The sequence below is a fragment of the Chinchilla lanigera genome, unplaced genomic scaffold (assembly GCF_000276665.1).
Source record: "Chinchilla lanigera isolate Chin_1 unplaced genomic scaffold, ChiLan1.0 scaffold00012, whole genome shotgun sequence".
NCBI lineage: Eukaryota > Metazoa > Chordata > Mammalia > Rodentia > Chinchillidae > Chinchilla > Chinchilla lanigera.
The window spans coordinates 33,413,673-33,426,985 of record NW_004955413.1 but is presented as its reverse complement, the minus strand read 5'-3'; the positions used below and the strand labels follow the sequence as shown (position 1 = coordinate 33,426,985).

Sequence of the window (13,313 nt, the reverse complement as noted above, 5' to 3'; positions counted from 1 at the left end):
AGGGCAGAGGGAACAAGAGTCCTCAAGGGAGCAGCACACTGCCTGGCAGTGAAGGGGTGACACCCAGACACCTGGCAGTCTCAGTTCTCAAGAATTTTGCTGCAGACACCTGTCCAGCTCCGTGCCCCGGGGTCTCATTGTGGGACCCAGTTACCCATTTCAGGGCTCTGCCCTCCTTGTTCACCTGCGTCTCACTGGACTGGACTTGAGCAGCCCGTACGATTGCTGTGTCTCGGCAGCCAGTGGTGGTGGAAGTGTGGCTGCTGCAGAGGTTGGTGTTGGCGGGGCGCTGAGGGTGGTAGCCTCTGGGGGGCTGACCAGGGGCTGGTTTTGCAGGGCCAGCCCGAGGCTGCCAGAGGCTGGGAGGTGAGCACCAGTGTGTCAAGGGGAGACTCCAGATGCGGGGCTTGATGCTGAGAAACCACAGACCCCATCAGCCTCAATGCTGTGCTGGGGCCACACTCTCCTCCCAGAGTTGGACAGTGGGTTGCTAAGTGCCCAGGAGCCTCCTGGAGCCCAGTGGAAGGGCTCTTTCCTCCTGATTTCATGTTCTGGGGTAAGAGGTGAGAGCTGGGAGATGAGCTGAAGGCACTTGGTTGCCTGGGGGGGCCACTGAGGACAGGATGGGATGCTGCTGGGAGGCTCCAGCTAGCCTTGGGTAGGGGCTGCCTGACCCTCTGGCTGTCACTTGGTGGCCAGTCCTTCCTAGTAGGTGAGGCTGGGGTTCCATGGCCCCTCCTGTTCGTGTTTCCCTTCTCAGCTTTAGCTGGAGCTTTTCTTTCTTAAACACAAAGCTCAGTGTCTACTTCAGCACAGAGACCCACTGCGCATGTGGCCTGCCCCCACCCTCGTCACACAGGGTAGACCTGAGGAATGGCAGAAAAGGTGCTCGAAGAGAAACCCCACCTGCTGGGCTGGGGCAAGGGCCTAGAGCTTAACAGTACACGGGTTTGACAGTAAGAAGGGTGCAACTTTTATTGGGGTGCCCTGTCAGATGATCTCAGAACATTAAAAGACTCAGGTCAAAGACAACTCAGACCTTTCTAGCACGGGTCCAGCCTGGTGCCCCTAATCCCCTGCTGGGCTGCTCTGGTTCCTGATGTTTGTTCCTGCCAGTTCTACCTGGCACATGCCCACTGGGACATCCCCACCAGGCCCAGAGGAGTTGTAAGGCAGTGAGAATTTCCATGCTGGTTCAGTGCCAGCTCCCAGGGCCACTAGGCGACTGTGACCGTAGGGTCTGACCCCATATGGCCAGAGCAGCTCCTGACCCCTGTATATTTACGGGGGTCACGTCTTCCCCAACCCAGGCCCTCACCTCTGCCCTGAGCCAGGGGAGATCCTGTGCTGCAGCTGGATACAAAGTGTAAAACTCAGTTCTTCCTGCTTATGTTAAAAATGATCAGTGAAAACCAAGTCCCGGTGTCCGCACCCTTCCTGCCCATCGAGTCCTGGTGGCATCTCAGGGTCTAGGCTGTCCCAACTGCTGCAGGCAGAGGTCAGACACCTGAGACTTTATTGCTGCGGTGGGGCCTGGGCTTGGGGCAGCCAGCTGCCTCCTCATCCTTGAGCAGCACTGAGTGATGGCCAGGCAGCAGAGACGCAAGCTGGGTCATCCAACTGGTTCCAACTGCCAGCTTTACCAATGCAGCATTTATTTTAAAATTAAATTAAAAAAAAAAAACAAATTGCATCACCAGGTAGTTTTCTGATTAAGGATGCAGCCTGGCCAGGGTGGCCATGGCTGGTGGCAGCAGCGTTACACAGGACCATTTAAGGCGGCAGCTCCTGGCGGGGCATCTGTCTCCCTGCAGAAATAAGGTGGGGTTGGAGCCCTTGGGCGTGCCAGGCCCTCTAGTCCCACCTTACCTTTCTTGTCCCACTCTCACCTGTCCTTTGTCACAGTCCCCAGGGTGGCCACTGTGGCTGGGGCTGTGGTAACCTCCACGATGGGCCCCGCAGGGACAGCTACAGCCACTGCAGTACATACTGCCGGGTGAGCCGGGGGAAGACTTGCCTTGTCCAGTGCTGGGGTGGCCATGGTCGCCTCCGGAGACACAGCCATGGCCAGGGCAGAGGTCACTTTTGAGGGCACAGGGCAGGCAGAGTCTGGCGGTGTGCTGCCCACACACTCAGCCCTGAGTAGCAGATGTGGGCTTCAGTTAGGAGTACCCTAACCTCAGTGCTGGTCCAGAAGCATAGCACTTGCCTCCCACCACTCCTGCCCTCTGTGGGTTGGCCCAGAAGCCATGCCTAGCTAGGTGGCTCTGCTGCTGTGTCCCAAACACCAAGATAAGCTGCCTGCCTACTGACCTTGGTCCTCCCAAGCAGTGCACAGACCCTGTAAGGTGCCACACTGTCAAAGCCCTGGGTGCCTCTGCTGTGTGACCATAACTCCAGCCTTGCTCCAGGCAGGAGGCGACAGAGCCACCACAAGGGCAGCAGAGGAAAGAGATTGGCAGGGAAGCACCCTAAGACCAGATCCTACCACCACCACCACCACCACCAGCAGATGGGCACTCTGATCTCCTGATCTGTCCCAGGGAGGGGCACTCAGAGGGCAGTAGCGTGGCAGGGAGAAATCCCCCCACGGGCTGGCTGGGACCACTGCAGTGGTACAGGGTAACTGGGAGGTTTTAGGGATAGCCATGGAGAAAGGTAGCCAACTTTGTAGAATGACACCTTTTTACAGCTATTAAGCAGGTCTTAGGAAGTACTTCAGGGAAGAAGGTAAAGGTTTTAAGAATGTTAGTGATTCTGGCACTTAGGAGACTGAGGCAGGGGGATTACCACAAGTTTGAGGCCAACCTGGGCTACATAGTAAATTCAAGGCCAGCCTGAATTACATACTAAGACCCTGTTTCAGTACCCCTCACACACACAGAGTTTTAGTGATTCTAAATTTAAGAAAGTCATTCTACTCAAGCCCTATGGGCACTCCCAACCCAAGATCAATCATGGTGCTGCACTGACAGGTATGTGGGGCCCACTATCCTGGCGCTGTGCCTGCCCCTGCTGCAAATCCTCTGGGGCAGGTGGTAGCTCCAACAGGCCATCCCTGTCTAGGGAGGGTCCTTGGGACATGGCCTAGGACAGTGGTGGACATATGGCATATGTGCCACAGCACAACCGGCTGTTATTGAAAGCTCTAAAAGGTTTCTTGGGGGTAGTGTGGGGGTTGAACTGAAGCCAGCACTACTGGCGACCCTCCAGGACCCAGCGTAGGGGGAAGCCATGCCTAAAGGGGAGTGGGAGGGCAGGCCAGGATGCAGGCCTGAGGCCTCTGCATGCTGGAGGGACTATGGGCAGTCAGGCTGGGGGCCCTCAGGGGCAGTACTTGGGAACCACAAGTGCAGTTGGCTCAGAGTAGGCACAAAGGTCCTCCCCTGGATACAGGGCTTTGTGAGGCTCGCACCTCATCGCCTCCTGACAGGCTTCAGCCACAGGGACATTCCTCATTGTACTTTGAACCTACGGGGAAGACCTGTGACGCAGCCTGTTTCCATTGTCAACTCCTAGCTCTTAACTCCACCTCACCAAAGACTCAGGGATCTGTTCCCTAATGGATTCCAGGGACTTTCCTGCAGGGGTGAGATGGATGGTGCTGACCTTGTAGGAAGATGGCCCTGTCCTGAGCCCTAGAAAGGGCTCTGGGGCACCTCAAGGGACTATCTACAAGCTGCATGACTTCCAAGTCAGGGTCTGAGCCCTGGTGCGCAGTCCTGAGACACGCCCAGTTTCCTGAATGAACCAGGTACCAGAGTGGAGGTGGGCATACACCATGTGGCCAGTACAGGTCTCCAGCAAGGAAGCAGTAGGTGAGATTTAGGAGCCCCACAGACATGCACCTGCCCCTCCCCCACCACCCTGGGCAACCCCAGACTCAGCATCCTGAGAATCCAGCTGTTCTCAGCAATCAGGGCCCCTATAGTTGGGGGGCCCTTCCTGAGACACAGCCTGTCTCCTCAGCCACTCACAACAGAGAAAGCAGGCTCTGTGGCAAGGGAAGAAACCTGTACCTTGTCCAGCCTCACTGCCATGCACAGGTGTTACTGTGCCCTGGCATGACCTGGGTACACAAGGCCACCAGGGTGGCAGGGAGGAACCCTGGCCTAGTCTCCACTTGTTCCTAGGGGAGCTGAAAGCTGAAGGCACAGTGGGCACTAGCTAGGAGCCCCAGGGTGTGGTGCCGCTCCACACACCTGCCAGCAGCATCCTCCTTCCTGGGTGGTGAGGGCGCCTCCAGGCTAGGGCCTGAGCTCACAGTTTCTGCAATGCCAGCCGCCTTCTCCTCATCCTCACTGTCAGAGCCCCCAGAGGAGCTGCTGTCGGAGGCCACCGGGGGGGCCTTCCTGGTGACACACACATTCCAGGCACAAGGGGAGGCAGGACCAACTGCAAAACAAGGAGGCTGTGATGCTCACGAAGGCAGAAGGGCCACAGAGCGCAGTTACCACAACCTCAGGGCCCCCAAACTACCATGAGGAGCACGCAACACTTGAGACAGAAACACCTCCTGTTGGCCCACTGCGCATTACTGCATGGTAGACTCTGCACACTCGTGAAGAGCTGTGTGTCATCTGCATGGGCAGTGTCCCCACCCCAGAAGACAGGGAGACGTGTTCTTCTCAGAGAGGGCCCCTACTCAGCTTCATGGGCACTGCCACTATCTCTTCTAAGCCTGGCACCCAGGACAGAGGGGTCAGGTGGCAGTTGTCATTCTGTCTGGAGCTCTAGGCCTGGTCTTGGGGGCTTTTGAACCTGTCTGACCAAGGAATGGGAGGGTTAGGCCAGGAACTTTGATCAGGCCCCAGGTCAGCTTCCTGCCAGTGGCCCATCCTTCCCAACTTCTGTTGGGACCCCAACACTGCCGCCCAGGATACAGAGTGCAGACCTAAGCTATGCAGCTGGGTCAGACCTGGCTGTGAAGCAGCCACTGGACTTGCTGCCTCTCCTTACCCTCAGGACGGGGGTTCCACCATCTGAATATGTCCGTTTCAATCCCACAAGTGTCTCTGAACCCGATATCAGCACTGAGACATGGCTGTGGCATGGCCTTGGTCACTTCCACTAACTCCAGTGGTGGGGTTAGCTGGCCTAAACCTGGCAACTGGGCAAGGCCAGGTCCCCCAGGAGGAGGCAGATGTAGCCTGCATTGGTCCTACTCACAGGCTTTCTCTGGGCTGGGGCTCTGGCCATTCTCAGCATGGCTGTGGTCTGTGTCCACGGGAGAGCTGCACCTGGGCCCTGACTCGGAGCTGCAAATGATGATGAGGACAGGGTAAGTCCTCAGGGGTCAGTTGGCTCCAGGTCTCAACAGGCAGTCCCTGGCACAACCCTGCATGCCACCAATGCATTTATTACCAGCAGAAAGGCTGAAAGTCAGTGAACTTGGCCCAGCCTTTCTCCTCTGGGGCTGAGGCGCCAGCTGCCCACACGCTAGAACCCACATCCCTCGCAGCTCCTGGGACTGGGGCTGTCGGGTTCACTGGCTCATCAAAGACTGCAGTCCATGCAGCATCTGACAGGAGATATGGTGGTCAGGGTGAGCAGGCTGGGTGCTCCACAGAGCACAGCAGATCACAGGCTGTGCCTTGGAAGTACCACACCCCAGATGGTGCTCACCAGCACCCCCAGGAGCTCCCCACTAGAGAGGAGACTGGTCTTGAAAAGGTCTTGAAAAGCCATCCACACCCATGTGCTTGCTAACACGGTGCTCAGCAAGGCCTCTGTGGGTCCCCCTTCTGGCCTCTAGCAGGGCTCACAGTGTTGGAGGTCCTATGGCTGCACCCCACCCTGTCCCACCTAGCCCAACCCAGGATGGACTCTAACCAAGGCAGGGTCACTGGCCATGCACAAGGCACCTCTGTTCTGGACACTCTTGCCCTCAGACGCCCTTCCCTCTCCCTCATGTCCTAGCCACATCAGCACCACCCAGAGGCCACCTTGGAGGTGGAGTGTGGGGTAGGTAAGCAGTTGAATGCCTCTGAGGGTTGTCAGGTTGTGTAAGACACACAGCATCCAGACGGCATGGGGCAATCCTTAAGAGACCAGGGGGACACCAGCTGTGTAGATGCAGCTGAAAGTGACCACAACAGAGGGGACCGCTGGGAGCCACCCTGTGGTGGGCACAGCACAGAGCAAATCCCTCACCCAGGACACTGGGAGAATGGCTGGGAAGTTGTTGGTCCTGGGAACACTTGAATAAAGGTATGTACAGATGGGGACACACACTAAAGGCACAAGTAGCTGGAAATGTAGCATCTCCAAAAGCAGCCCCTGAGATGCACAGGCCAGGCACCATGTCCTGTCCTTGACACAGGGTCCCCTGCAGGCCCCCCGGCACTACCTTCTGAGTTACCCTCTGAGAAGCCTTCATTCTGTGCAAGGGCCAGGGGGGTCGCTGCTCCAGGTTTGTTCCTGTCTGCCTCTGAGCCTGCCTTCCTGTCCTGGCCTTCACGCTCCAAGCCATTCTTAGAGCAGCTTTCTGAGCTGTGTGGGGCTCCAAACCTGGAGGGACATGGGCACAGTCAGATATGCCTGGTGCCCCAGATGGACACCTAACACTGGACAGGCAGTGAGGGCCCAGGGCTTAGAGCCAAGGGTGAGCACAGGGTGTGCTTCTCTAAGCACTGCTTGCCTCCCAGACTCAGATCTGGTCTCCGTAGGAAAGAAAGGCCACCACCGCCCTGGGCCTGAGCTCTGCTTGGTGTTAAGCATGTGCTCTCAGGTTTTGGAGGGCGGGTGGGCCTCACACCTGGCTCTGGCCATCACCCGGGCAGTACTACGAGTTTCCTCATCCTCCCAGATATCCTCTTCTTCCTCATCATCAAAGGGCTGGATTCGGTCACTGCAGCAGGCTTCAAACAGAGCTGTGCTGGGCTGCAAGTTGGAGAACATGGGGACTAGTTTCTGCAGTGCCTGGGGAAGCCAAGGCCCCATGGCTCCCTATGTAGCTCAGCTCCCAAGACAGGGACCACATCTGGCTGGCAGGTGGTTCTGTACACACACACACACACACACACACACACACAGGCTCAGGGCCCATCACAACCCCACCCACCTCCAAAAACAAGGACCATGTGTGGCAAGCCTGGTCCCTCTTCTGAACAAATGGCTCTGACATGGCACATGGCCCCCAACCCCAATCACTCACGCTGTCCTCGTCTGCATCGATGTTGAAGTTGATCTCTGCAATCCTATCAAAAGGGGCACTGCAAGAACAAAGGGGATGGCCTCAGTGCTTCCTTGCTGGTGCTGGTCTAGCAAGCCTGGGTGCTCTGGAGCAGCAGGTGGACATCTGCTGTCCCCTTGGGACACCAGACAACACCCCTGTCAGGGCCACAAGGAGCTGCCTTGAGGGGTCCACACAGCAGGGAGGGAACTCATGCTACTCCCGGAGACCAAGGCCACAAGACGCCCAGGCTCACTTGATGCTGTCATCCTGGTCTGCAAACTCGTCATTGAAGCCGAACTGATCCACGAAATGGGCTGTCATCTGTTGGATCTGGTACTCAGAGAATGCCTGGGAGAAGTGGACACCACCATGAAGCACACCTCAGCCTGCCTGCTCCTTGGAAACCAGGTGGCTCTGGCAAAGCAGCTGTGCACGCCTACTGTCGGGCTTGGGAGCCATCATACTCTGGCTGCTTGCTCAGAGCAGTCACATACAAGACACTTTCCTCACTCTCTCAAGTTTAGTATCCCTTGGGACTCATCAAAGTGATGTGACGGGGAGGGTCCCCTGGGCTCCCCTCTCCCCCACATGTGCTGGGGGATGAACCACTTTCTCCTTCTATGAACTATTACTACGAGATGCCACTGGGACAATGCTACCAAGGGCACGGGCTCCAAAAAAGGGCCCGGCTGGGGGCAGAGTGCCGGCCACTCCCTCACCTGCTGAAGGGACAGCTCGTTAGGGAACGCACCCTCAATGTCCTCGTCCTCACTCGAGGAGTGAAGGTGGTGAGTGCTCACCTAAAACACAGGCCAGATGGGGTGGGCATGTGAGGTGGCTGGCACCCTGACCCCACCCAGCTGGAGTCCCAGACCCCACCCAGCCCAGCCTGGGGCCCCAGCCTGGCGCTCACCAGATCTCAGCCTGGGAAGCTGTGCTGTAAAGTGCCAATCAAGGCCAAGGCCCCGTGACAGCCCAACCTCTCTCGTGCCAGGGCACATCATAGGTCCCAGGCATAAGAAGCCCTTGGATAAACTATGGTTCCTGAGGTGGGAGGGGTAGGGACCAAGGGCCCACACCAGCTCTGCATCGAGGCCCTCAGGGAGCCAGCCCCACTAGGCACAGGAGAACCAGAGGTGGACCACCTGCACATGGACACATTGGTACACGTGCATGTGGGGTGGGCAGGCAGGCGTGTGCAGCCCCTCCTCCTTCAACCTGTCTGCAGTGTCCTTGGCTGTGGCCCCATGCCACAGGAGCTGCCGCTTCCTCACCAGGTCCACGGTATTCCTCCGGTTGGTCTCGGTCAGTGTCTCCTCTACGAAGCTCTCCCAGCGTCCACGGCAATCTGCAGGGAGCCCTGTGAGGGAAGTGCTGCCTGGTGGGCCCTCAGGACCATGTGGCCACTATGGGTACTTGGGAGCACTTCCAGGCACACCCTGAGCCAGGGAGACAAGCCATGCTCCTGTGCCCAGGCACTTGCTGACAGGAAAGAGCCCAGAACAGCTGCGTGAGGGTCCTGTGGGGTCTGAGGCCACACTGAAGATGGGATGCAGCAGCACTGAACAGGGCACTGGGCACTTTCTGGTCCCTATGGAGACTCAACAGTCACCCGAGTTCTACTCTGCTTGCTGGTGCATAATCACACCCTGCAGAAGTCCAGAAACACGTAAGTGCAGAACAACGCACCCTCCTTATCCCATCACAGTATAAGCTCAGCAGCAACCTGCAGGCTGTGTATCTGTGTTTTTCTTAGGAGGCCAAAGCCCCAGAGATTCACAATCTGGAAATAGTGAGGGATGACGCAACGAAGAGCTTCCTGTTGCTCCCTCATCTTTGCACACGCTTCATCCTAGGGCACCTTCATGGGCCTTTACCTCACTCTGCTTGCTTTGCTCCTCCAGCAGCATGGGGACCACCCACCACCAGCCTACACAGCCTCACGAGAAGCTATGGAGGCATGAGGACCATCTGGAGCTTCCTTACATCACACCTGCCCATTGCGGTCACAAAGGGCAGTCAGGGGCATCAGGGCCATGGCAAGAACCTCCCTGGCTATGTGTGCTGTACACAGCTGACTTAACCTCTGGTTAAGGCCCAGTCCTGGAGCCGGACAGCACCTTGTGTACCCCCACAGTGAGACCATCTTCTCTGTCCAAGAGAGCCAAGGCTCTAGCCAGCGCCCCACCCATGAACTCAGTGTCCTGACTGCACTGACACCAACTGGGCATACACCATTTCCTGGCATCCCCAAGGCCACCTGCCAGTCCATTTGACCACATCCCACTCTGGGAGGAGTGGGAGAGGCTGGGAGACTTCCTCCCCGCTGCTCAGCCTGTGCAACCAGGCCGAACAACAGAGGCCCTGGCATGAGGACATGGGTGTGGCGATGGAGCCACACCATATGCTCAGCACATGAGAGGGTCAAGAAGCACTGCCCTAGGATGCCATGCAAATGAGTGACTGGAAAGACACTATGGGGAGGGCAAGGCTCTTAAGAGGCTGCTCTGCTGGGGCAATCCATTCAGGAGCCCTGTCTCTCAGGAGCTATTCCTGTTTCCCATTCCTTTTCTCCAATAAACTTTCCTACTCTTAAAAAAAAGGGAGAGAAAAGGGCTGCTCTGCTATATTTCAGGGCCCAGAACAGGATCTTCCACCCCACAGGGTCGGTCTCCCTGGATGTGATTCTCCACTGCCTGCTCCTGGAATAGGATGCTACCTGCTTTTCTAGTTCCCCCAAGGCTCACCTGAGGAAGGCTCCCTAAATCCGCCCGACTTTAGAGCATAGCCAGAGTGGGCTGCAACTGCCAGCATCAGGCTCTGGTGGCCCATGGGCACAGGAGAGCCTGACGCTCACAGCTGCTGAGTGCCAGCACCAAACCGATTCACTGTCCCGGCAGGGACCAGGCTTCTACACCACATGCTCTGTTGTCAACAGGGTCGCACAGATGTTTGCCCCACAAAGTGAACACCTGGGCCTACACTGACAACAGGGGAGGCTGCATGGTCCACCCCACATCAGTGCAGGTGCCACCTCGGGAGGGCCAGTGGTGACCAGGGTAGCAGGCTCACCTTGGATAACCTCGCTGATGTGGGTCTGCACAGGGCCCTGCTCCAGGTTCTGCACCACTGAGTTGGCAATCCGCGTGAGGTGGCCCATATTCCCGCGCCTCATGCCACCAGCTGCCCTGAAAGTGACAGGGACTTGTCAGGGTGGCCATCTAGCCCTGGTCTCGTCTGACCAGTGGCTGGGAAGGCCAAGTGACACAAGCTTCTTGAAGCTCATCTCTGATGTCACCTCCACTTGCGCATTGCCCCCCCCCCCCGGGTGACCCCAGCTCAGCATCCAGGGTACCTGCCTGGCTCTTCAATGCTTGGTCAGCAGCCTCACCCCAGCATTCGGGGTTCTGGAGCACCTACTGTACCCCACAGGTTTAGCGACCCTCACCAAGAAGTGCTAAGGGGACAGACGCTGCTTGTGTGTAGCAAAAGGACTGTGGTGGTAAGCCCATGGCATGGGCCCAATTGCAGCCCATGGGCAACTGCCGTGGGCAGCAGCAGAGCAGGAACTGAGCAGGGCTGGTGGCTACAGAGCCAGCACTGGGTGCTGCTCCGTGAATGTTCCCTTCTGCTGGGGAGGGGGCTCTGCTACCCCCTACATAGGTCTATGGTCACCCAACTCAGTCTAGCTCCTGTGAGCCCCTCCCCACTGCCCAGAGCCCTGCTGTTCCTGGCAGGACAGAAAACGGCTGGGGGTGGCCTTGGACCTTGGACAACATGTGAGACTTGCTTCCTGACCTAAGGAAGACTCAGTAATGTAAAAGCAGAAAGACTAAAACATGCAGCCTTGTGTACAAGTGACAAAGGGTGCCCCAAGTCCTTGGGAAGATCAGGAACGGATATGGGTCCAGAAGTGTGCAAAGCTTGGCCAAGATAGGCTGGGGATGACCCATGTGGGTTCCCGGAGTAAGGCCACTCCCCTGACCATTCTCCAGTCACTCATTACTTGACCTGCCTTTCCCATTACCTCCCCATGTTATACACCCCTGATGCCCCACACTGAGTGTGGAGTCCTGTAAATTGTGGCTCTGCACCCCACACTGGTAGGGCAGGTCCCCAGGCTCTTACTGTGTGTGGTCATTGGCTTCCCAGGCCTCCAGGATCCTCTGCACCAGGCAGCACTTCTGGAACAGCTATGGAGGGGGAGGCTGTGTGAGTTGGGGCCTTCAGGGCTGCATCCCCTCCCCAGAGGCTGTGGCATTGAGCCAGGCCATCAGCACTGTGGCTGCAACACCCACATCCCTGACTTCTGTAGGCCCCACCAAACTCCAGAGGCAGGTACTGCCCAAGAAACTCAGTCTCACGGACACTCAGTGTGTCCTCAGGCACCCTGCAACGACCTTCACCTCTCAGCCCCTCTACCTCCACCTCCGTCCAGGAGCAGACGGGGCCCCTGAGCACCTTATCACCACCCAGCCCTGACGTGTACTGCTGCCGCTATCTGGGATGCTTGTCTCGGCCCCCACTCATACCCCAGGATCCCTTGCTGGTCTGCGCAGCCCCTGAACGTCTCCCCACCCTACCCCAATACCATGTATTCTCATCACGGAAACCACCTTCCCCCTGGCTGTTTATCTATTAGGCCACAGGGGTGGGGGACCTGGACTCTTCTTCTCCAGTGTCAACCCCACCAGGCCCCACACAGAAGGCACCCACAGCACTTAGGACTCGTGAGGCTTCTTTTTTTTTTTTTTTTTTTGGTTTTTCTCCGGTACTGGGAACCGAACTCACGACCTTGCACTTGCCAGGCAGGCGCTTTTTGCCGCTGAGCTAAATCCCCAGCCCCTCGTGAGGCTTCTGACTGGAAACACGGGGACCCCTACCCAAGCCTCGGCCTTCATCACATGCACAATGCGGTCCATGTGGTCCATCAGCATCCTACCCCAACTCAGTAAGTAGTGACAAGTGGGTCTGAGCTCAGAGAACTTCTTTATGCTCAGGTTACCAAATTGTTCCACTTCCTTCCTCAGCAAACACTAAGGCTGCTCTTTGCCAGGGACAAAGCTCAATGCTGAGGAGAGAAAAAACTTGAGAGGCAGATTTTGGGCCCACACAGCCAGAGAAGAGAGGCAGTAAGAGCACAGTTGTGTGGAAGACTCACGGGTAGCAGAGAGAAGGGTCAGAGGGAAGGCTATGTACCTGTTTCTAAAGGGCAGAGTCCCGGAAAGCTTTCTCATATGAGAATCTGACATTTGGGTTTTCCTCATGGCCTTGTCACTACACTGTCAGAAGCACAGCCCTGGGGGGAGCCATGTCCACAACCTGCTGGGGCACCACCAATGTGTATCTACGCTGCCTTCCCTCTGGCCACCTCTCATCTACCACCAGCTCTGCTCTGTGACCCTGGCAAATGTGGATGTTTCTCATTAAATGTCAGCATCCTTGTGGGTCAAGGACAGCAGTACCTTGTGCCTTGTGAGGGTCAGGGACAGCACAAGGGCCCAGGGAGTGCTGGATGCAGGCAGCAGAGCAACAACCCAAAGGTTCTTGGTCTGAAAAGGCTGGAGCTTGGCCTGCAGCAGTGAGCAGGGCACTGGTCTGGACTTACGTGGGTCACCATCGTGTTCTCAGGGAGGCTGGCGACAGGCTGGGGTGTCTCCAGGCTCCTGTTCCCATTCCCGCTTCCCTGTGGAGGCTCCACCCTGCTCTCGGATCCACCAGCTTCTGCCCTCTCCTCCCGGGCAGCATGGGAGAGAATAGCGGCTATGCATAGTTCCACTTGGAAGTGCAAAAAGTTATTCCAGGTGTACTTAAAAAACAAGTCCTGAGTAAACAGAGGACAGAAGGCTCTTAGATGGTCTCCTCCTGAACCAAGGCAAGGGGACTCGCTCCCAAACCTAACTTTGTGGGTATCTCATGGGAGTGTTGTGAGGAGCCCTTCATTCTCCTACCTGCTGCTTTGTGTGTGTGTCTCACTGACCTCTGCTCTAACCCAAGTAACTGTCTTCTTTCTACTCTCCACATGCTTATTCTTTTTTTTTTTTTTCTGTCTTTTTGAGACAGGGTCTTACTATGCAGTTCGGGCTGGCCTTGAGCTCACTTTGTAGCCCAGGCTGGTCTCAAACTCACAAAAGTC

General features: G+C 57.0%; 1 protein-coding gene across 10 annotated transcripts in view; it reads right to left on the bottom strand.

The window, feature by feature from the left end:
- Positions 1–1,624: 1,624 nt before the first annotated feature.
- Ppp6r2 (protein phosphatase 6, regulatory subunit 2) overlaps positions 1,625–13,313 on the bottom strand; it is a 62,483-nt gene continuing 50,794 nt past the window's right edge. For 6 of the 10 annotated variants that reach the window (XM_005379559.2, XM_005379560.2, XM_005379558.2 and 3 more), the window contains 14 exons: positions 12,786–13,001; positions 11,306–11,370; positions 10,250–10,365; positions 8,452–8,537; positions 7,897–7,977; positions 7,431–7,525; positions 7,157–7,214; positions 6,758–6,882; positions 6,350–6,510; positions 5,365–5,521; positions 5,170–5,258; positions 4,203–4,395; positions 1,890–2,138; positions 1,625–1,808 (listed from right to left, as the gene is read on the bottom strand). In XM_005379559.2, the coding sequence (XP_005379616.1) occupies positions 1,760–1,808; positions 1,890–2,138; positions 4,203–4,395; positions 5,170–5,258; positions 5,365–5,521; positions 6,350–6,510; positions 6,758–6,882; positions 7,157–7,214; positions 7,431–7,525; positions 7,897–7,977; positions 8,452–8,537; positions 10,250–10,365; positions 11,306–11,370; positions 12,786–13,001 (1,740 nt within the window). In that variant the 3' untranslated portion in view covers positions 1,625–1,759. The remainder of the gene's footprint in view (positions 1,809–1,889; positions 2,139–4,202; positions 4,396–5,169; positions 5,259–5,364; positions 5,522–6,349; positions 6,511–6,757; positions 6,883–7,156; positions 7,215–7,430; positions 7,526–7,896; positions 7,978–8,451; positions 8,538–10,249; positions 10,366–11,305; positions 11,371–12,785; positions 13,002–13,313) is intronic. The other 4 variants (XM_013511403.1, XM_013511404.1, XM_013511406.1 and 1 more) reach the window with 4 other exon arrangements.